This window comes from Pipra filicauda, unplaced genomic scaffold (assembly GCF_003945595.2).
Source record: "Pipra filicauda isolate LSUMZ 115617 unplaced genomic scaffold, ASM394559v2 scaffold347_size1265977_pilon, whole genome shotgun sequence".
NCBI classification, from domain to species: Eukaryota; Metazoa; Chordata; class Aves; order Passeriformes; family Pipridae; genus Pipra; species Pipra filicauda.
The window spans coordinates 754,897-778,710 of NW_024104473.1; the positions used below are offsets into that span (position 1 = coordinate 754,897).

Consider the following 23,814-nt stretch of genomic DNA (forward strand, 5'->3'; position numbering starts at 1 on the left):
CAAAGCAGTCTGCTGTGAGCATCAATGGAATCATTGCTATCAACACAATTATCAGGGAATGCTACGGGGTCTGTTTTAATCCACCATTTTCTTGGCACCCCAGTGAGAAAGGAGGAGCGAAGGGAAGCATAGGACAGACTGTGGATGGCGAGTTACCTGGAGAGACCCCGTGCCCTGGTGTCATCCTCGTCACCCGTCACAGCAAGGACACACACAGACAACTGTTCTGCCTGACTTCATCCAGGTACCTGCCCAGCTTCTTACCTGGAAAATCCTAGTTCAGCCTGTCAAGACCCAGCTGGAGGCACAGGACAAGTGAAAGGAGACTGAGACTGCAAGGCTGGCTCCCATTTCTTTTCCAGTGCTCAGTTATTCCTCCGCTGGCCTCTGCCTCACAGGGAGGTTGGGAGTCCAGCTCCTCACTCAGCCAGAAATGGAGCCTGGACTGATGGACTGCCAGTCCCTTGCCAAAACACCTGCTCGCCCAGATAAATTTTTTGGTAATTCAAAGTGTTACCCACTAAAAAGGAGATAGTCCATAGAAGTAACAGTCCATAAAACAGACCTTCCTCTCAAGAGCTTGCAGTCTTGCTAGAAACCCCAGAGACATGCAGGTGGCTGAAGGGGACTAAAAATAGCCCTCATGTCGCCATATCCAGACCGAAGGGACTGTACGCACACGTGTAGATTTAGCAACCGAAATCCAGATATGCTGAACACCAGCAGCCAGGGAAAACCACTGGAAACCACAGAAACACAGAACATAGTTCTGCTCAGTCTCTGCCTTGGGGTTAGAAAATACTCAGGTGGGGTTTTCCCTTGGATTTTCCCAGTGACATATTTTTATTAGTGTATTTTGGCAAAGCAGACCAGACCCAGCCTCCTTTGCATGTGCTTTATCCTGGTGCCTGCTTTCCCCCCTTCTTGAATAATTCTAAGAAAATGCTTTGTTACAGAAAAGGGTGACTGAAGCAAATAGTGCATTAAACAGACACCCCCAGCAGCCCAGGTGAGCCAGGTTTATTTACCTTCTGCAAAAGTGGGGCACAGGGAACATCTTGCCACTGCCTCAGAGAGCACTGCACACAACTGTTGGCAATACCTTCTGGGAGGAGGAGAGGAAGCAAACTCGAATCCTGCCCTCCTGTAGATGTATCCATGATGAGAAAACAGGCTTTGTAAAGACCTATGGCAGAACCCAATGCCCTGCAAGGAGCTGGGCCATCACCCATCATTGCCCCCCCAACTCCCACACTCACCTTGCACATGGGCACTGCTGATGTAACCTGAAAGCTCATTGCATCAGGCAGCTGCAGGGTGAGATGTTTGTGCTTGGAAAAGCTCAGGGCACAGAATCAGGGGGCTTGGAAGAACCCCGGGGTTGGGGACCCAGCCTCTGAAAAGGGAACTGGGATGCCTGGTAGCATTGCCTAATGACTTCAGCCTCTCAGAGAAGCCTGGCAAGAGCAATCAGGCCCTTGCTAAGACTGGGCTTTCCTTAAAAAGTGGCCTTTTCTGCACTAGACACATGCAAATGCTACAGGGACAGCTCTCACCATTGCAGGTTACATTGCAACATTTGTGTGTCAGAGTTCCATAAGTGATACTAAATCTGGGACAAAAGAAATCCAGGTCCTCTCCAGTATCTTCAGGAAAAGCCTGCACGCCCAGTACCTCAGGGTTTGGTTGGGACCTGACTCAGGACCTCTCACCACAAATCCCATGGAGTCCCTTTTCCATTCTCAAGGAAATACACTCCTGGATGCAGTGGGCAGAGCTGCTGGAAGAGCTCAGCTTGGCCCCAGAGCTGCTGTTGGCTTTACCTCTCTCACCCCTCCCCTCTCATCTTGCCTGCTTTGACTGCAGGCTCTCTGGGGGCGGCTCAGGCCCTTAATACAGGTTGGCACACAGCTGATCCAAACAGGACTCACTTGGAAGCCTGAAGTGGTTTTTTAGTATGACTTAAGTGATCTTTTAAGTCTGGTTTCTCACAGTTAGGAGCCAGAGCTGTGGTCCTTGGACTTTCTTACTTTAGACTGGCCCTGATGGCAAGATGTCCCCTAAGGACCAGGGTGGTTTTGCACCTCCTTGCACTCAAGCAGCTTCATTGCCTGTTAGAGATGAACAGGAAAAAACACCTCAATAAAAGCACAACCCCCTGCCCCCTTCCCCTCTGAAAGCCAGAGGTCTTGGTGCACTCACACACCTGGTTTCAGTCCCCAAAGCCACATTTCCCGTGTCAGTGCAGCCAGCCGGGCTGTTTATTTTAGGAAACCCATTTGCACACACCCTTATAGGCAGAGACAGGCTCCGCACCCACATTCTTCAAAAGAAGGGGAGGCAGGATGAAGAACTCTTGGTTGCTCTGCGTGGCCTTGGCCGTCTCCTTGGGGATCATCCTTGTGGCAGGTAGGTGGAAAACTGGGATTAAAATATCAGTGGCAGGTTTTCTGTAATCTACAACAGTCAAAGGTCCAAACTCTAAGCCTGCTCAAGCAATCATGGTTCAGTGGTGCTTGGACGCCTCTGGGTGTTTCTGCACCAGAGCTGTGTGCGTTTGGTTGCTGCCTTGAGGACAAAGTGATGTCTAGCTGCAAATTTAAACCTTGATGATTAGCCATTTCTTATCAGGTTGCTGAAGCAACAAACAGCCAACGTGCTTGCTTGCTCTTCTGCAGTGCTAGGGACCTTGCAAGACTTACGTGCTAGATTTAAAGGCTTCCAAAACCTTCCTGGTAATCCTGTCCTATGGCTGCAGCCAAGTTATTTTTGATAAAACAGTAGTTTGTCACGTAACTCGACTGAATTTCTTGAGAAATCTTGATTTGCACTGAGATCAGAGCGTGCTCCCAGCACACTCCTCAGTTTGGGTCTCAGGTCTCTGTTTGACAGTCTGAAGCCATTGTCATGCACGTGGTGCATCTGGTTTGCAGGATTACCTCAGTGCTCAAGGATAACCATCCCAACAGCATGGACAGCTGCATCCGTGCTTTTTCTCCAGCTTTTGGGAAAGGGCATCTTATTGCCCACCCAGGCAATTCTCTTGGGCTTCACAGTGTATCACGGGATGATCCAATATTGGAAAATGAGAAATTTTGTCCAAAAAACAGCTACGTAAGTATTGAGGAGGAAGGGAACACCTTAGCACAGGAAATCCAAACTGCAGACACTTAAAACAGCATTAAGAAATTTTGTACTTAAATACCTTCTCCCCAGAGAGACTTCACTGGGTGGCATATGGAGATATTGCTGACAAAATTATATTTTTTGAGCACTGTAATTTTACTTGAAAAATAAATGGAGTTGCAGTAACTTTTTACAGTGAAGCCAAGAGCATTACACAAAGAATTAAATCAGGACAGCATTTTTAGAGCGCATTCAAAAAACCCTGCATATGCATAAAATAGCGTGTTAAACTAATTTTAGAATTAAAACCTGCTCCCAAAGGCTTTGGGACAACCCCAAAGCCAATAGGATCTGACTTGAATATTGGCTTTGGATTAAGGGCTTGGAAAAAACTGCACACAACCTTATGTGGAATACAGCACAGACAGCAGAGCAAGGGCTGTGTGAAGGACAAGCCAGAGACCTTCCATGAGCCAAAAGAAAGACCAGGACAAGGAGCCAGGGACTAGAGAGGCTTTTCTGGGAAGCTTCTGCTTCAGAGAGAAGCGCTCACGTGGAGTGATGAGTTGGCAGAGAAGAAGCTTGCAGAGCAAAGAAGCCAAGTGATTTTTTTCCCAAGCTAGAAACTCCACAGAGGATCTTCTTCAGCAGGTGTTCTGCTGCCAAAGGCAGCCAAGGCCACAGAAACAGCACTTGAAACCAGCAGGTGAACTCTAGGGTCACTCTGAGACATCATTTCACACAGTTTTGGTGCCATTGTCCCAGATACAGTGCCTGTAACAATCTCAGAAAACCTGGAATGGGAGCTGATGAGACCAGTGTATTATGGGGGCCAGAAGGACCAAAGCTTTTAAGTCCAAGTGACTCCAAAGTCCTTTATAGACATGATTAACACAGATGTTTTCAGCCTAGTTCTTCTTTCTCTCCATGATTAAACCAAGGGGCAAGCAGAGCAGGCAAGTCCATCTACTTGCCCAGTAAGGCAGCATTGTACAACACCAGTAACATTCCAAAAGCTTCTGGGTGACACATGGGATGTTTTAGCCTGTTTTGACCGAGTTTCATATTATGTAGCATGCTGACAGTGTGGGAGACATACTCAAAGAGAGAAGAAACAGCTTGGGTAAGAAAATCAGGACCAGAGTTTTCCCTGCAAAGCACAAGCATCATCAGGGCCACCTGCCCTTCCCTGGAATCAATCCAGGTGCTGTATTGGTGCCCTCCTGGCATTCTAATCCCTTGGTTTTCTGCTAGAACAGCTTTCACGGCTTTTTTCCTTGACTCCAGGGTTGCATGTGCTGTGCTTGCAGGGTACCCCCTGGAGCCCGAGGATGAGGAGTATGTGCTGGTCAATAACAAGTGTCAGTGTGTGACAATGACCTCCAAGATCGTCCCCTCCAAAGAAGACCCTGATCAAGAAGTCCTGGAGAGACACATACGTATCCTGTAAGTGGCAGACAAATACTTCATGGAGGTGGTGAGCAAGTGATCAAGTGTTCCCTTTTCTGTGCACTTTCCCATGTCCTGGCACTGATGAAGGGAACAACTTGTCCCATGGTCTGCTTTCTGTGGAATCCTAAATACTTCCCTTTGTTTAGTGTTTTTTTACCTCACATGAACCTCTCTGGTGTTTGTCCCTTCAGATACAAAAAGCATCCCCATGTTTTAAGTAGTCCAGTAGTAACTTCACAAAATGGGCTGGGGAAGTAGAGTGTAACATGCCAACAGCTGATCTAATCTGAAACCAGATGGGGCCCATGCCACTGGATACTTCCCTATCTGATTGCAAGTCTGGGAAAATAGTTAAGGCCTAAACTATCAGAAAAGCTTAATGCTATGAGATAGATCTCAGTTCAAGAGTAGGACTTGGTCCTGTCCACTCCCACAAACCTAACTGAAGAGTGTGTGTGTCTGGGAAACAAGGACCAAGTTCAGGCTCAGAACTGCAGGACCTCTGGTAGAGCTCACAACAGGAGAGCTACTAGTGAAACATTCCAGTCCATGTCCTGCAAGTCTCCCAGGCATCTGCCAGCTCAGAGTTTAACAGAAGCCAACTGTCACCTTGAAAGTGGCCCTCACAGGAGTTGCTGCAGTCCTCTTGGGGAGGGTCAGAATGGAAATAACCCAAGGAATGAGATGGGAGTTTAGAATTGCTCACAGCAGAGAAGACCCTGTTTAATAAGCAATTTCCAGGAGTGATTCTCCTCCCTCCTTTGCAGAGTCCCCCTGAAGGCTCGAGAGAACATCTCTGACCCCTTGTCCCCGCTGAGAACCAAGTTTGTCTACCGAATCTCTGAACTGTAAGTAGTTTTATTTACTAACTTAATTTCCCAAGACTTAACCCACAGCAGCTCAAAAAGGTGCTTGAAGGCTGGGAGTTGCCATATAACACCTAGGACTCACTGGCTCCATCTGCAGATCGACAGGAAAGATTTGGTTTTCACCAAGGGCATGTCATCACAACTCTTCACACTTGTTCTGTTCTCCATCTCTTGCAGCTGCAGAAACTGCAGTCCTGTAGAGGTTGATCTGGGTGGGAGGATCGTCCAGGCCCAGCAGGGCAACTTCTGTGATGAACCCCAGACCTGCTACACCTACGACAGAGAGCAGTGCTACAGCTCCCCTGTGCCCTTCCTGTACCAAGGGGAGGTGAAACGTGTCCCAGCAGCTCTGACACCGACATCCTGCTATGCTGATTAGGTGAACCCCTGCTGTGCTGAAGCCTGGCTGCACTCCCTGTTCCCATCCCAGATACAGGTGTAGCACCATAGTACCCGGGTGACAGAGTCCCAAATACCAGTCCCTACAGCAATGCCAGCTTGCCTCTCCTTATTTTCAGCATCAGCCTAGTGCTATCTTCCAAGAACAGCTCCTGGTTGTCATCAACTCTGTTCTCATATCCCTGGCACATACCTGCAATTCCAGTACATGTCTCAGACATGATCACCATATAGACCAGATATAAATCAGTGATCCCCTTGAAGCCAAGGGAACCACACTGATTAACAGCTCTGGGGAACCTGTCCTTGACAGTCTCCTGTGTGTCTCCACCTGAGCAAAGCTGCCACAGACATCAGCAGGAATGTCTGTGCCCTTCCCGAGCCATCTAAAGCAAACCTCTGCAGTCTCTTCATGCAAGACCTTTGATCATGTTAGCAGGATTTGTGCCACCCTTAGAAGGCTGTTGTACAACCGTATTTTAGGGACGGGAGTTCACATTTCAAAGTTACTTTAAAATTGATGATCCTAGACCCTTCCAGCACTTGGACATCTGCAAGCTTTTAGTTCTCACAGATTCAGAGAAGATCAAAAGATGCCACTACCCTGAAGTGTTTTGCAAAGTTGCCAAGACCTCAGCTGTGCCAGGAAAAGCCAACTCTTCCGGGAGCTGTTGGGCAGTTCACTTCCCATGCTGCTTCACTGCTGCTGCTGCCTTCTTCCACCCCTGCTCCCACTGGAATTACTGAAAAAAAAATTCAACCTGGCTCAAGTTGCTTTTCTTCCTCGCTTTGCATTTAAAGCTTAAAAAAAAAAAATCTGTGAAGGAGGACATGAAGTGCAAGAGCAGAACCCTGGTTTGGGATTCAGAATTGAACTAACAAAATAGCAAAAACCTTATTCCTGTAGTTGTAGCTTTGTTAGTGAAATATTCAATAAAATTTTGTCTGCATCAGTCTGTGTGTTCTATTTCAATAGAATAAGAAGACATGAGACACAGCCAAGCCAATAATCATATTCTTTTCTCCTTCACAAGGAATTAAACTCTCCCTAAATAACTGCTTATACTTACAGGCAAAGTATCCCAAAATCTCAGAATAGAAATATTTCCATGCACTTGCAGAAACCCTGACAGATTGGGGCTGAACTGGTTTATCATTATCTGCATCACCGAGCTGCTTCAAGGCCCTGTGAGTCAGGGCAGGATCAGAGTCTCAAAATCCAAACAGCACTTAAAATTACTGTTGAAATTGCAACCCACAGATCATATATTTTCCTCACCCCTGGAAAAGTGCCTTTAAGACAAGCAAGTTAGGAAACAGTCATTCATATATAAGGTGTCTGTCCTCAAGAAAAGACAATTTTCTGGGGGCCAAGTTTTAAAGAGAAAAGGGGTAAAAAGGACAGAGACAAATTATTCTGAGGTTACATCACTCATAGAAAATGAACATTTGCAAAACATGATTTTTCCCCTCAAGTAAACCAGTTAAGAAAAGCCAAATATCAGGGGAGGCAAAGAGCCTCCTGTCAGGCACTGACACAGCTGTACCCATCGCAGTGGATAGGTACTAAGCTCACCAAAACTTGCCTCAAAGACATTTTCACCTACAGAATCCTGGTGTTCCCCAGTCTCAGAGTACTGTGATGTTACAAGTTAGCAGGTCACCACGAGGCTGCATTTCATCCCCCGCAGGAACTTAACCTTTGCCCTCTGGAATTTACTTCAAGTGTAGTAATAAATATAAGCAAATTTTTTACTCTAAAACTGAACTGCAACATGCACCTTCACTGCAAAACTTATTGAAACAAAACTTGAAACATATTTTTAGGTTAGGTAGAATTAGACATTGGATTGGTTACTACTCAGCACATGGTGGTTTTGACCATTAAAAAGTGACTTGCAAGAAGTTCCTCCCTTCAGAGCAAGGCCACAACAAGCAAAGCTGAGGCTGAATATCCCCCAGTGCCACCCAGATTCCTGACATCAGCACCACTAGCCGGGACTGTTCTTCTCCCACAGGACCTGCAAGTGACTGAGCATTTCTTAAGCCATTACTGTAACATCTCCCTGTTCTGATGAACAACAACACACAACTCCTGTGCCTCAAGCCTGTAAATAATTTATGAGTCACAATCCAGAAATAAGTATTTCTGTTGGACTTAAAGACGTGCCCAGGGTTTTTTTAAAGGAAAAGAGCACTAACCCTCTTCTTAATTAGAAAATTAGAAGTATGAAGTCCAGAAAGACAAACTCCCTATAGTAACAGAAGGCTAAGAATTGACACTATTTAAATGAAATGCTGGCAATAAAATATACTAAATGAGTTCAAGGAAAGCCTCCCAGACACTGTGAAAACTCAAACTCTACAGCTCTTGTCTGAATAGAAAGAAGGGGGCTGACTACAGCAAAGGCAAAACAGAGCCAAGACCCGCCCATGATACAAACAACCACAACAAAAACAAAGGAAGCCTTTTAGTCTACAACATAGCCAAAAATGTTTTTCACAAACGTCATCATTAAGGATATTAATTAAGTCTCTCTAGTCATCACAAAGATACAATATGCTTTCTATCTTGCTTACAAAGCAACATAAAGAGGTAAACTTACACTTCTTACCTTAAAGTGAGCAAGCAACCTCCCTGAGGAACATCCACACACCCCACCACCATTAAACAGAGGTAGTAAAGCCCATCTGTCCTGAGTTTAAATATTCTTGGCCTAATTAGCTGGTAGAAATCAGACCAATCAATGTGCAGGGGGCAACAGGCTCAGGGTATAAAAGCTCAAACCCAGGCCTTGCTTTCTTCTGTGTTGGAGCAGTGAGGATGTGGTAAGATAACTTTTGGGTTTTGTAATAAGAATGGGTTGCTTAATTTATGGGCTTCTTTTTTCTGATGTTACCTGAAAGTTAAATTGCTTTTAAAAGAATAATTTTATAATGCTTTCTGACATAGTTGTTAAGTTCTTTGGTGATTTAGGGTTGCAGGTTTCTTCAGTAAAAGTTTTTTTAAGAGTTTATGTAACTGGTTTGTATTGTAAGTGCTATAAGAAGGGTTCTACTGTGTACTGGTTGCTTAAGGAAGAATAGATTTGCAGTATAAAAGTTGGCAGAGCTTTAAAGAAACTGGTTAGCAAGATAATTTCTAATTTCAGTATGTTTGTATATGGCTGAAGTGAGTTGTTAACTTTTCTAGCCCTTTCAGTAGCTGTTGCAGAAACAAAAGCTATAGTATTGCTCCTTTGGAAGTATTAATGACTTATAGTTTATTTAAAGAAACCATGGAACAAAACAACCTCACCCATACCAAAGCTATAAGTAATTAATATAATGTGGTTACTCCTCACTTTTAGTGGAAGTGTTATACTGAAGTCAGTGACTTACTTCCCTGTTGAAGCAGTTTATTGCAAAGCTTACAATTTTTTCTGACTACCAAGCTGAACACCTCCTGTGTAGTGGTATTTTGGGTGTATAAAACTTTGGCTTAAAGGTGTTGAGGTAAGGTTTGACCAGTGAAGGTACAGGATGAAGTGAGTTCCTCAGCTATGTTTTTTTAGGGCTGGGCCAAAATGTTGACTACAGTAGAGCTGCCTGGGAGCAGAGGCTAAACAGATCCAGATGCTAATGAAGGAACTAATTAATATCTGGTGAGATAAATACATTAAGTGGTCACTTAATTATTTTGGTAAGGGAGAGCTTATTTTTGTTCTATGCAGTTGGTAACAGCCCACAAGTTCTGCTCTTACCTTTGCAGTCATTTTGCCCTCCCCTTGAGACCAAAAGCAGGTGTTTGGCAGCTCTGTAGGTGTGTAAGGGAGGATGTGCTCTTCATGCTCTAATGGGTACAGGAAAGCCCAAACTCACTTGAACCAGGTGAACCTGCTAGTAAGTATGTGGCTACATGTGGCTGTGAGATTCTTACCAGCATAATAAAAAGTCTTTCAGTGAGGTGAGTGTTGGCTGACATAAAAGGAGAAGTATGTTCATGTTTTTCAGACTGTGCCGTGTCTGAGTCCTGATGTTTTTCTGATATTTACTATATGGCTCTATGGAAGAGGAATGATTGCATATAATTTATTTAATAGCATTTACTAATTGTATAAAGGAATATAAACCTGTTCCTACAGTGTAAATAAGCAGTTAGTTTAAAACACTATAAGCTATGCAAATGAAGAGCTCTGCTTTCTGTTATCTTGACTGGAAGTTTAACTCAGAAAAGATGAAGCTAGAATAAACTTCTTGTCCTAACTGATGCTTCCTTTTTGATGCTCCATACTTCTATAATGATTATTTGAGATCTATGATGACACAGCTTCCCTGAAGCAGCTGGGAAGGGAGGAAGAGTGGAAGTATTAGCTGTGCTGAAGTGACAAGGTACAAGTGCTGGGGAGAAATCCCTGGAGAAGCCGTCCAGAGGCAGCTATGGTCAGTCCCCTTGGTTGGCGTTGTGTTTAATCCCAGAGGTCCCCCCTCAGGCCTTGGCCCCGCTGGGAAGGGGTTCCAGCAGAGCTCCTTCCCCGGGTGCCCTCGCTGAGCGCTGCCGGGCGCTGCCCGCGGAGGGCGCTGTGCAGGTGCGCGCCTCCCGACGAGATTTGTCCCCCGGCGGTGCCCGTCGGGGGGCGGGCCAACATGGCGGCGCCCGGCCGTTCGCTCACGTGTCCCGGCAGTGCCGGCGCCGCGCAGACATGTCGGGCCGCCAGGGCAACAAACTGCCCAGCAACCTGCCCCAGCTGCAGAACCTCATCAAGAGGGACCCCACGTCCTACACCGAGGAGGTACGGAGCGCGGGGAGACGTTTGGGGAGGCCAGACTGGGCTGTGGGCTGTGGAGGGGGAGACACGGGTGGGTGTTGCTGGCCGCGCTCACCCATTCCCTGTGTGTGCTCAGTTCCTGCAGCAGTACCACCACTACCAGTCCCATGTGGAGATCTTCACCTTCCAGCCGGACAAGCCCAGTAAGGAGCTGGCCGAACTGGTGATGTTCCTGGCGCAGGTAAGCCCACGGCGCCCACCCCTGCGCCAGTGCCTGGGGCTGCGCGGCGGCGGGGGCAGCCTGGCTTAGGTATGGGCTTAAGTGCCTGTTATTGGTATGATACGAACACTTACAATATTCCTGGTTGTTTACACCTTGCCAGGTGTGCCCTAGAGCGTTACCCTGCCTCTCCCTTGCAGGTGGCCCACTGCTATCCCGAGCACATGGCCAACTTCCCGCAGCAGCTGAAGGAGCTGCTCTCCTACCACCACACAGTGCTGGACCCCGACCTGCGCATGGTGAGACCACCCTGGGGCACTCCCTGCCCGAGGGTAACACATCCCTTGGTGTCAGCTGAGAGCTTAAGGATTGCTTTTCAATTGGTATGGAGACTAGAGAGCATTTTGGTAGTTTGGTTTCTCTTCTAGACGTTCTGCAAGGCCTTGATCCTGTTGAGGAACAAGAATCTAATAAATCCTACAAGTTTGCTGGAGCTCTTCTTTCAGCTGCTGCGGTGCCACGATAAGCTGCTACGAAAGGTAAGCTGGGCTCATGGTCTTCTTTGTTTCCAGGGTGTTTGGACCAACTTGCCAGAAGTATTTCCACAGTAAGCAGCTCCACTTTACTTGGTAATAGAATAAATTAGCTCTGATTTTTGCTGGTTGGTGTCAGAGGAGGGGCTGCAGCTCTGTGTTGTGCTGCTGTAAACACCCTGACTTTGCCATTGCAGGCTCTAGGCCTGTCCTGTGTTTGGATGGAGCAGCTTGGGTGTGTCTGCAGGTGAAAACCATAAACTGGTCACTGTTGGTGCTGCCTTTGCTCAGTTGTGTGTCAACCTCTGAGTAAAACAATTACAACCAAACCAGCTGCTGCTGAAAGCTGTTAGAGGCTTTACTGCCATGAAAGGGAGAACACTGTGCCCCTAGTTTGGTTATCAGAACAGGCCTAAAGGAGGCAGAGTGGGATTTCATTCAGCAATCCTTGATGCTAGTCTTGCCTTGCGGTACTGTGAACTAAAGACACTGGTTAAATATGTGAAGAGAGTTCAAGTGAGACTTTAACTTGCTGTTGTTGTAGTTGCAGCCTGGAGTTATGTGCTCAGTGGTGGTGAGTTGGATCTCACTTTGGTCCTTGGGGACTGTGAGGGCCCAGTAATGTCTGTTCCTTGCATGACCTGTGTTGCTCCCTGTCATCTCTCCTTTACAGACCTTGTACACTCACATTGTGACAGACATCAAGAATGTCAATGCTAAGCACAAAAACAACAAAGTGAACACGGTAAGTGATTGGGCTTTCACTTGTACTTGGATTTGACCTTCTGCTCTTGTGGAGCATTTCTAATAAAGTGTTTGCAACTTTTTTTTTAGACACTGCAGAACTTCATGTACACAATGCTGAGAGACAGCAATCCCACTGCTGCCAAGATCTCTCTGGATGTGATGATAGAACTTTACAGAAGGAACATCTGGTAGGTCTGGCAGGCTTGTGTTGATTCCAGGATTTGTTGTGGGGCAGATGGGCATCACTTTGTAGTCCAAAGCAGTCCAGGGGACAGGGACATAAATACATATGTATTAATTGTGGCCCAGTGGGGCTGTATTCTGTGCCAAGGATTAAGCTGAGAAGAAATAATGTCTTGTGTGAAATGAGTTACTTAATTTGAATATGTGATGAGAACTAGTTTTCTGAGAACAATGTGAAATGGCAAAACTTCAAGTAAAAGGTGCTGTTTCTTTTTACTCCAGGAATGATGCCAAAACAGTCAATGTCATCACAACTGCTTGCTTTTCCAAAGTAACCAAGGTGAGAACAGAAATTACTTGATGAAATGGGATGTTACTTCATATCTTCTTCCTGTGGATGTAGCTTAATATTTTATTGCAAACAAACTTCGCTGACTTCGTTTTAAACTTTCAAAACAGCACTTGTGGGAGGAGGCAGAGCTTGGCTCTTAAGTACAGAGAAGCAGAACTGGCAGCTTATCTAGTAACAAATGCAGGCTGGAATGGGGAGGGTGGGTGCATGTTCCACTGCTGTTCACAAGAGACTGTTGAAATACCACCTGCTTGAAATGAGCATGCTGTGAGGCTTTAATTAGTTAAAAATGAGGAGAGGAGCCACCTGCCTGGGGCCTGAGTGAATATTGGGCCTTCTGTGCTGATTCAGGAGGCTTTAAGAAACTTTTTCCATAGTTAAAGTTTTTAACCTGTTAAGGTCTAAAAGCTGTTCTGCTAAATAAAAGCCAACCAACCAAAACTACAATAAAGCCATATAAAGTAATGCAAGTTTAGAGTTATGAATATTATATCTTGGGTATCACCTGTGTAAGGGCTTTTAACAATGTTGACATGAAGCAATTAGTGCGATGGCTTTGCAGGATAATAGAGAACTTGCATCTGGGCATTTGCTCCAGGCATTGGGGGAGCCCAGGTGTGACTGAGTGCCTCTAAGTGATGATGGGCAGTGAAAATGGTCTGGGTCTGTAAAACACCTGTGGCTTCCAAGCTGTCCTTCAGTTTTTCTGATCAAATCCAAGCCTATAAAAAACTGGATGAGTCTCTGCACAGCCTGAGATGTAGGTGTAGGGTGGTCGTGAATACTCCTGTCAGCTTGTCCTGTCCCACATGAGTTCAATTGGTTTTTCAGGTGTTAGTTGCAAGTTTGAAGTTCTTTCTTGGGAAGGATGAAGATGAGAAACAAGATAGTGACTCAGAATCTGAGGTGGGTGTTATGATCAGATCTTGTTTTCTCTATTCTTGAGACATTTAATAGGTCTGTCATCTTAGTGACCCTGCCCATCTGTCTGCTTCTCTGTTGCTTTGTTTTCTCCACCTAGTTTTCTCCAGGTTTTTCTGTGCTTCACACCAAGTTCAGTGTCTGACAGGTGGCTCCAGGAGGCAGGATGCTTTACCTGTCTGTTAAAAGACAAATGCCAAGAGCTCCTTTGCTTTTCTCTGTAAATACTGTTACCTGTGTGGTGACACTAAGGAAGGGGGGGAGAGTTCTTAAATATAGTATGTGCTCCTGAAAAATATTGATAGTTTGTTTCTCTGACTGCCATTTGAAGCCTGGCATCAGCTGAGCCTTGTTTCTCTCTTTGCCAAGGACGATGCCCCCACAGCCAGAGATCTGATGATGCGCTATGCGACCAACAAGAAAACCACCAAGCGCAAGAAGAAATTGGAGAAAGCCATGAAGGTCCTCAAGGTGAGGAGAGGGGTGTCTGACTTCACAGTGTTTTAGCTTAATCCATTAAGTGCAGGAGTTGTGCTGTTGCCCCTGCTGGTTTAGCTGCAGGTGGCAGAAAATCCCATGCGGTTTCAAAGAGGGAGAGTTTTTAAAATCTAAGTGTCTCTTTTTTGAAGAGGCATCTTTAGACAGCAACCTTAAATCTGAAGCACTTTCCTCATGAAAAAAGAAGAATGTCTCTTACTCTTTTCCATGCAGAAACAGAAAAAGAAGAGCAAGCCAGAGGTGTTCAACTTCTCTGCTATTCACTTGATTCATGATCCCCAAGGTGAGCGTGCACTGCATTTCCTCTTATTGCAAGTCTGTGTTAATCTCAGATGGTAAAGCTCGGACACAGCTCTACCAGGAGAATGGAAGTGGTGAGTAGGTGCAGATGTGACACTTAAAGTGTTTTATCTTAGTGTTTCACTGCACTTTAAGAGAGTGAGATGAGTCCTGTTCTGCTTGTTTTAGTGGAACGCAGGGAGGGGAGACAAGAAGGGAGGAATCTTATCTACTTTGGGTTGCTATATATCAGAATGTAGCTCTCTGCTTCTCTTGCATGTGTGAAGGCCATAATTTGGGGAACACCAGCTTACCTACCAAGCTTCTTTGGCTTACTCCCTTTTACACAGTATTTCTGTTGTTAGCCTGATACTTGTCTAACAGCACTTGATTGTGTCTTAGTTGGATGTAGTGAACTTTGGGGGATTTTGTTTTTCAGATGGGCCCAAAATATAGTTAAAAAAATCCAGCTTTAAACCCTGTGCTTATGATGGGGAATGTGTGCTAGTTTTCCTCTGAACCTGTGCACAGTTTCAGCACTGTCAGGCGTGTGAGAAGAAAAATAACCCACTGGGAGAAGTGCTTTGGCCACCTTGAATTTCTCTATGCAAAAGGCACTGTGGTTTGAAAGCAATCAAAACTGACTGCCTCTTTTTACCCTAATCCTAGTTGAGTTGTGATCTCTTGGACTACTACAGATTTGTTAATACTCTTTTAGACTTTGCTGAGAAATTGCTGAAGCAGCTGGAGAACTGCAAGGAGCGATTTGAAGTGAAGATGATGCTCATGGACCTGATATCCAGGCTGGTTGGAATACATGAAGTATGTACCTGGATTTTATAATGGTCTGCTGGGTAGCCCACCTGGCTTGGGTGGAGGCATGTGCTGGGCTTGTGCCTCAGGGAAATGAGGTTTAATTCTTCTGTATATCAATAAGTCAGATGGATGGTCAGGTGGTTGCCAGTAGGCCTCATGGAACAGCACGGGGTGTTGACTTGTGTGGCACTGAGCAGGGGGTTAGTCTGGAATTGCTGAGCTATCCCTAAAGAATAGGCAAGAACTTGTCTCTTCCAAGACCTTCCTGGGAAGCTGCCCATGCTGACCACAGTCAGTGTCAGTCAGGTGGTGCTGAACAAGGTGGGAACTGGCAGCTCCTGCACTTGCAGGGGTTTGTGCTGACTGCCCAGTGATAGAATACTTGCATTGTATGAAGTGAAGAGTAATTCAGTCCAAGTTGGGGGGGGGTCAGAGGATAAAAAGATTTCAATGCAAAGAAGTGGGTGCAGAGAGGCTGAGCTGTGTTTATCCGAGTACAAGTCATTTCCTTAGCTCCACAAATATCAAACTGAACATAGGAGACAACATCATGCCATGAAATCTTAGGCATGTGAAGAGCATGCTACAGAATGAGATTAAACTTGAGATCACCTTCATAAGCTGATAATGTAATAAAACAAAGACAAGAATATAATGTCACAACTTCTTTTGCAGCTGTTCCTTTTCAACTTCTACCCTTTCGTTCAGAGATTCCTACAGCCCCATCAGAGAGGTAAGTAGCTACTTTGTACTACTGCTGATCCATGTCTTGTGCAGTCATTTCATGGAAGTGGTGCTGTAAGTGGACAGGTGGCAGTGGCTTGGAGGGAAGTAAGAGTAGTACAGAGTGTAGAAGATGGAAGTACAAGTCCCTGACTGTGAGAAGTGCTGAGTAGTTTGTAGTTCTTTGAAAGCTGTGTACACTCAGGGCTTCTTATTTGAGAAACTTCAGCAATGGGATAAAATGGATCTGAGTCCCTAGTCCTGACCAGCTGAGCAAAGCATGGCTGCCTCTTGCTGCATCATTTTATAGATGTTTGACTCTAGTTGTGGAGCCTTTGCCTTTGGTGGCCCCTGAGGGCCTGTACTGCTGTGGGTGGAGGCCAGAATTGTTCCCAAGGCTTGGTGGGAGAGGAGAAATAGTTGTCCCAAATAACTTCAAACTGGAGTGGCTTTGGGACTGCCTGAGCAAGCAGCTTGTTGAGTTTTGGCAGATGTGTTTATAGACCAGAGGAAGGTGCAGCAATACATTTTGGTATCTTCCCACTTCTCTTCCAGAGGTGACAAAGATCCTTCTGTTTGCTGCACAGGCTTCACATCAGCTGGTACCACCTGAGGTCAGTATTCCACCTGTTTGATGCTAAATGGGCAGCAGACCAGCATGGAAATAGGAGTGTATTTGTGGGGAGAAGGGGAATCTGGGCAGACTGTTTGGAAAAGCTGATGGTAACTTCAGGCTATTTTTGCAAGTTCCAAGGTATTGTTTCATATAAAAGGGGGGAAAAACCGAATATGCTTGTCTTACTTTCTGCAAGAGAACTTGTGTCCAGAAAATAATTTTGGACTGTAGTGACATATCCTGACCTCTGTCTTAATGATGTCTAAGCTTTTATTCAATGTGCATTCTTTTTTCAGATCATTCAGTCGGTGTTGATGACCATTGCCAACAACTTTGTCACTGACAAGAATTCAGGGGAGGTCATGACTGTAGGGTGGGTACAGGATCATACAAACATCTTGAACTCTGACTATGATAAAATGTATTTTGTTTAAACCACTTGCAAGCTATTCCTGTTACTTTTACTATGCTTTCAAGAACCTGCTGGAGTAAAAACAAATTAGGATAATATCTCAGCTTAAACTGTGTATTTTTGTGGAAGTATTCTACAATGGCTTTCTATTACACTAGGTTTGTATAAATCTAGTATAGGATTCCTTGAGTTTCACATAATTCAGTCTCCTGGTAGGATTTTGTCCTAACTGGTGTGAGAAAATGATTAATTCTCAATTCTTTTAGAATCAACGCAATAAAAGAAATCACTGCGAGATGTCCTTTAGCCATGACTGAAGATCTGCTCCAAGACCTCGTTCAGTACAAGACTCATAAAAATAAAAGTAAATATTACATTGATATAATTTTAAAGTATTTTTTCTCTTGTATTTTGTGCTCCTCTTTTATAGCCTTTGTAATAGTGTTGTCTTAATGGGTTTTTATGGGCTAAGAGAACACTTGCAGTATTTGGGTTATATTGCTGTATTTGGAGTGTGTATCCATGGGAGGCAAAAGTCATGAGTAGTTATGGCAGGGGAAATAACTGACCAAGATAAAAAAGGAAACGGATTAAGGCCAAGCCCTAAGGAAGTGCTGTGTTCAGAGAAGGCTGTACGTGCTGATGACCTGAGTGGGCTTTGTTTGCTCAGAATTCTGGTTTTTGGTACTGACTCCTGACTCTGTTCCTGGGTAGATGTGATGATGTCTGCCAGAACTCTGATACACCTGTTCCGCTCCCTGAACCCAGAGATGCTGCAGAAGAAGTTCAGGGTAAGTATTTCGTGTGCATTGCATTCACTGGGAACTGAGGTGCTCAAAAATAACTGGTCTCAGTGGCCTCTTGAGAATGAGGTGGAGTCCAGCCTGTGTTCTTCCCCTCCCTGCTACCTTTGGACATGGTCTGCTCTTATTTCCTCTTTCCCTTAGTTCAAATTGATCTAACTCATGGATAGATTGTGGTCCAGAAGGTGAGCTCTTTGGCTAGAGTTCTTTCAACTTCAGTAATTAAGATCTTTATTTCATCAAGCAAAATTTATCTTTTTCCAGCCACACCCTCCCGTTCTGCTAGATATTTTCATGGATTTGTGGGCACTAAAATAGCAGCCTGCTCAATGTATTTTTTTTTTTTTTAATGTACAGGGTAAGCCTACTGAGGCCTCGGTGGAAGCCAGGATCCATGAATATGGAGAACTGGATGCCAAAGACTACATTCCAGGAGCAGAAGTACTGGAGGTTGAGGATGAAAAGGAAAAGGGAGGAACCCAAGAGGAAGGTAGGCCTTTTTTTTTTCTTTTTTTTTTAATTGTATTTTGGGCATCACTATCAGTAAGATTTCATGTAACACTTTGTGTTTGTGCATTTCATTTTTCTGCCTTCCTGTGTAGCTTGCACTTCCCTGTACCCTTGAAGTGCATTAGTGGGGTGTTGCTGTTGTGCTTTATGGGATGGAAAAGCAGAGACACGTTGTACAGCTATGAAACATCCTATGTTTAGCTCCTGCTGAAGAGATGTTGTTGAGAATTACCAGACACTGAAACAGCACGAGGAAGTAATATGTGACTTAAACTCACTTTCTGTGCAAACGCTTTACGCAACCTGGAGCACCCACCTGAATGAGGGAAAAGAGATGGAGGAGTCTTTGAAAGCAAGGCAGAGTTTGGGAAATGAAGCCAGAGTGCTTTGGAGATGTTGCAGGGGAGGTGACGAGAGGAATAAATGCCCTGAGATGCCATGCTTCTTAGGCACAAGAATGCAGTGATTAGTGTAACAATCTGCTTGGTTCTGAAGGTGGTGACTTCAGCACTTCAGTCAGAACAGCAGCAAAGAGGAGCAACACACACAGTGTGTAGTAAGGTAGCTATAAAGCACATTCAGATAGTTGAGTCCACGTTAACTGGTCTATATTTCTTCCCTGCAGATGGCTGGGAAAGTGCTAGTCTGAGTGAGGAGGACAATGAAGATGGAGAATGGATTGATGTGCATCACTCCTCAGATGAGGAGCAGCAACAAGTAGTGAGTTGCAAGTCCACTGTCTCAAATATACAGTGGTCTTGGTAATTGCAGACAAGATTCTGATGCTCTATACTTTTATGTGGCTGCTCATAAATAATTATACAGGGGTTCTGTGTAACCTGTGCAGGAGAAATGAGATTTGAATACTGCTTAGTACTGTGCTGAGGTACATACCTTGGGGGGAGAAGGGGGAATGGTGTCTCAGAGCTGTGATATTTATGTGAGTGCTTGTACTTATCCTAAAATAGGGTATGTATGTCATCTATTCTAACACTAGATGTTGGATATAAGACTAAGAGGAGTCCTAACAGCTGGTTGTAGCATTTCCCAACAATACTACCCTTACATGCTAAATATTTGGAAGGTAAGGGTCATAGATGGTGGCACAGAAGTGGCTGGCCAAGCTCTAGGTGATTGTTTTGTACGTGTTTCTTTTCCCAAGGCAGAGAAGGTGAAAAGCATGCCCATAGAGGAGCGGAAAGCCAAAGCTGCAGCAGTCAGTACGAGCAGGCTGCTGACTCAAGAAGACTTCCAGAAAATACGTCTTGCCCAACTTTCTAAAGAAATAAATTCTGCACCTGGCAAAGCTGCAAAGAGGAAATACATTGAAATAGATGATGAAGAGGAAGAGGGCAGGTAGGATATGGACTGTCATCTGGTGAAACAGCATTTCATTGTGTCAGGGTACAGAGCTCTACTGTTGATCAATATTCCCTGGAGACAGGTAGCAAACAGCTGTGACGTAGAATGGATCCTGGCTCAGCATTGGACCTGGAAGAAAAGATATGAGGGGCCTATGGAAGGTCTGAGCCTGTTTGGCTTGTTCAGGCCAAGAGCAGTAGCAGTAGTTGCATGGTTATTTCTCCAGAGCTTGTGAAACTGTGGATAAAGCGGGGCTTTAAAAACAGTAATGGCAGCTTTTGAGGGGGATGTCCCATGCATGAGGAATAACCTGAAAGAGAACAAAAAGTTTGTGCCTGAGTTTATGATAAGACAGTGGTTTAAGAAATGGGTTAGAGAGCAAGAGGGCATCTTGTTTTCCTTGCCAGCTGAAGTTTTGTGGGTGGTGACCTTTTTGCTGGATTTCTGTTTGTGTAGGGGGGAGTTGCTTTCACTCAGAGATATTGAACATCTGCATAAGAAGCCCAAGTCAGACAAGGAGACCAGACTGGCAACTGCAATGGTGAGGAACTGGGATGTTTTGTGTCTTGTCTTTGCAGATTCATATTTGCCTTCTGCAGAAAGAGGGGGTGTTGGGGTTGCATCTGTAAGATGGATGCCCAGCTGATATTTGGGTTTTGAGAAATGATCTCAGTTTTTTGCTGTTGCACTTTGGCTGCAAGAAACAGCCTCTTGCTGGTCACAGGTGACCATGAAAGTACAAACACACCCGACTTTGACTGTGACTTAAGAAATACAGCCAGCGTAGGAGAATGCAGGTGTGGACACAAAGACATCCTAAATCCAAGTTTATTGTTACTGCCATAGAACCTGTTACCATCAGGCAGCTGATGTTGACTGTGGGGAAGCAAAATCAAAGTGACCTCATGTTATTCTAAGACAATGTTTATTCTAGGCTGGAAAAACAGACAGGAAAGAATTCGTGAAAAAGAAGACAAGAATTAACCCCTTTGCCAGCTCTTCCAACAAAGAGAAGAAAAAGAACAAGAACTTCATGATGATGAGATACAGCCATAGTGTCCGGACCAAGACCAAGCGTTCCTTCAGGGAGAAACAGGTAATGATTAGTGCTGGAAAAGGATGGGGCTGTGTGAGCTCAAACTCAAAGTGCAGCTGTAATGCTGTGCACTCTGTATCCTGAGGTGTTGCTGCTAACTTGGGTGGTGTAATGGCTGCAAAGCCTGTGGGCTTGGCTTCCCTGAATCATGCCCCCGAGGAGGAGCTGTATTGGAGACTGTAGTGAATCTTTTTGGCAGGCTCCTCTAACACATTTTGAGGTGCAAGCCCTGTTGGAGAATCAAGTGTAGGTTTGGAAGGTTTTGCTTTCCTTTACATGCATTGAAGATATCATAATAGAATCCTGAATGTAATTCTGTGATAGAAGGAATGTTTCTCTGGTATGGAGTTCTTTCTAAAGGCAAGCTTTTTGTGTGTTTCTTCACTCTCCATAGTCTTTCTTTGACCTTTGTCCTGTTACTATTGTGTTATGAACTCATCTGTCCTGGCCTTGAGGTCATCTAATAGCTTGTCACAAATAGCATTTATAGCTGTTCTTTAAGGACATTTATTGCCACCTGAAGCAAGCTGGGAAAAATAAATCAATTCAGCAGTAGTTTGACTAATGCTGCTCTCAGTGGTGAGGCCCCTGCCAGTCCAGGGTTTCACAAGGTGTTAGTAAACTGAACTCATCCAGGCATGTCCCACAAATTTGTAGAATAATCCAGTTATGTAGTTGTCTTACATGTGTTTTTTTTTCTCCTTGCTAGTTTGTCTTGTTAGTGCTTTCAGAGGCTTCTTTTGTGATGTGTTGCAGGATCATATCATTTGGAAAATGTGTATTGGTTTGCAATTTGTTGCCTTGAGAATGGCAAGACTGTAGCTGTCTATAGACTCAGTAGAGAATGTCTTAAGTGTTTCTGTTAAACAGGAAGATGTAGACTAATATCCTCTGTGGTATTTTGATCTGCCTCACCTAAGGCTGACTTTATTAACCCTGCTCTCAAAACACACAAAATAGGTTGCAAATAAACAATCTAGGCACTTCCAGGAAGCTGCTGTTGACAGTGGTTCTTGGCTCACTTACAAAAAACCCTCTTGAATGTTTTGTTCTTAGTCCTGACTAATGTTTAGAGTTAAATATAATGGCGAAACAATGAAAGAAAATTTATTCATATTTTTCACTGGTGTTATGCTACAGCATCAGTTGTATTAAACATGACTTGCAAATAACTTTTATGAGTGGGTTGGAGGACTATAGTTGTGTGACACTGCATTCTGCAGCACTTCTGGGTGGCAAAATAAAGTAGCCTGTTGTCTACAGTTACACCACGAGATCCTTTACCAGCTAAACCATGTCTGAAATGTACAATATCTCTCTAGAGTGATCTGGCACTTGTAAACATTCTTCCTTGACCCTTGAAAAGAAGTTTTGTTATATGCCTTCCCAAAATAACATTTTCACTTACCTCTTATCTGTGCTGGAGCTTTGTCTTGATATCTTCCAATGAAAACGAGTCAGTGGAAGAAGTGACATCTATCTTTCATTGTGTAGTATTTGGTATTGCTCAGCCCTTTAATTGTACTGTGGAGTTCAGCTAAAATAAGTGTTTCTGCCATTGTAGTTAACATTTGCTATTGTTGCTCCCAGTTGGAGCTGATGAGCTCTTAGTGTTTTTCTCAGAGGTTAAAGAAATTGAGAAGCATCGTTGATGTGATTGGGGTGTTGTGTCAGTTATTATTCTCCTTACCTGATCATTCCACTCTTGTCTCGTGTTCAGATTGCTCTTCGAGATGCACTTCTGAAAAAGAGGAAAAAGCTGCTGAAATAAGAGCTGAGGAGAACTTAATCACCTTTGAAGAAATAGCCCTGGAAATACTTGTTTCCACCCACAACCCCCCTGAGGGCAAGAGGGACTGTGGTGCCTTATGGATTTACCTCTCTTCAGTTCAGAGTTAAAACTGGAGCTCTTGCAAGCTGATGGATTCTGCATCTATAGGACAGATAGAGGCCTTAAACTTGGGAGGGTTTTAATTTTATTTTTAAAGCATTTTGGGGGAGAAGGCGATTTTCTTTCTATTTAATGTAATTAACATACAACCCACTGTAAGTGTAAGTATTAAAATACACAACCTTATTGTTAAAATATTTGACTTGAGGCAATTCTTGAATAAGTAATGGGAAGCAAAGAATATTCTCGTCAGTCTATAAAGCATGTGTAGGTCGTGTCTGTGCATGTCTGAAGGGTGTGGCTGTACAGACTTGAGTAAGGTGTTTGAGCAGCTGTCTTGGACTAATCTAATCAGACCAAATTCTTGTGTAATTCAGGTAAGCTCAAGTAAGATCAGTGTTACTGCAGCTCATGAAGAAAATAAAATTAGTATATGGGAGATGGCTTTCATGTTGCCATCTAAATAGGATGCTACCCTTCTATGCCAGAGAGAAAAAGGAATGTTTTCCTATATTGGTGGGTCTAAGGGAGGGACTGGCTGGTGTCTCTTGGCAAGTACATGTGAGAAAAATGTACATATCTGGATTCTTTATGTGAGGTTTAACTTGCGCTTCAGCACTGACCTCTGCTGGGACCATTAATGGGCTTTGTACCTTCCCCAGCCACCTGTTTTAATGGACTTGATAAATTATAACTTGAGGGATTTATTTATAACATCCTTGGTCAAAATCTGTTTGAAATGGATTTCCTTGTGGGGCAGGAACAGGTGCCACAAGCACAGTGTAATGGAAAAGCATTTGGTGGGGTGCTTTTTTCCTTTATTTTTTTGGTAGCTGGGTTACTGCTTATCTTCTATGTGGGAATTAGTGCAGTTTTGCTATTTTTCATGTTGAATATGTATTTCTATTTACTTTAATTCCTAATTATATTGATTGTGTATATTGTTTTGTCACAATCTTCCTAGACGAAAAAAGCTTACAGAGGTTTCAGGGAGCCAGGAGAGAAGAACCAAGTAGGATTTTCTTACAAATTGCCATTTTGTATTGCAACTGTACGTTACTGCTGAGGGAATGGCAGAAATGGCTACTTGGCAATGACAGCAGTGAGCTGGCCAGGTCAAGGATGTGTAGCCTAGAGCTGGAGAGATGGAAGGGATGCAGAGGACCTGCAGTGGGTGTGGGGATGGAGTGTGGAGAAGGGGCTGAAGAGACAAAGATAAGGGGAAGAGAGGGCAAGTACAGTGTGTTCTTGTATAAAG

At 44.3% G+C, this 23,814-nt stretch overlaps 3 protein-coding genes across 3 annotated transcripts in view; 2 read left to right on the plus strand and 1 right to left on the minus strand.

The window, feature by feature from the left end:
* Positions 1-23,814, minus strand: part of RUFY3 (RUN and FYVE domain containing 3) — an 81,836-nt gene that overhangs the window by 37,192 nt on the left and 20,830 nt on the right. Inside the window, exon 4 of the mRNA XM_027741167.2 lies at positions 22,356-22,406. The gene's annotated coding sequence lies outside the window, so the exon portion shown is untranslated. The remainder of the gene's footprint in view (positions 1-22,355; positions 22,407-23,814) is intronic.
* On the plus strand, positions 2,254-6,613 carry JCHAIN (joining chain of multimeric IgA and IgM). Its single transcript, XM_027741186.2, has 4 exons — positions 2,254-2,409; positions 4,437-4,572; positions 5,346-5,426; positions 5,625-6,613. Exons 1-4 carry the CDS (start codon positions 2,346-2,348, stop codon positions 5,824-5,826), a joined length of 483 nt encoding a protein of 160 aa, XP_027596987.1. The 5' UTR covers positions 2,254-2,345; the 3' UTR covers positions 5,827-6,613.
* SDAD1 (SDA1 domain containing 1) lies at positions 10,487-23,495 on the plus strand. The gene is made up of 22 exons (XM_027741161.2): positions 10,487-10,618; positions 10,731-10,835; positions 11,015-11,113; positions 11,243-11,353; positions 12,021-12,092; positions 12,182-12,282; positions 12,560-12,617; positions 13,461-13,535; positions 13,920-14,021; positions 14,262-14,331; positions 15,046-15,149; positions 15,819-15,876; positions 16,422-16,480; positions 16,779-16,855; positions 17,161-17,258; positions 17,609-17,685; positions 18,055-18,187; positions 18,833-18,927; positions 19,370-19,563; positions 20,026-20,110; positions 20,504-20,665; positions 22,386-23,495. Exons 1-22 carry the CDS (start codon positions 10,529-10,531, stop codon positions 22,434-22,436), a joined length of 2,076 nt encoding a protein of 691 aa, XP_027596962.1. The 5' UTR covers positions 10,487-10,528; the 3' UTR covers positions 22,437-23,495.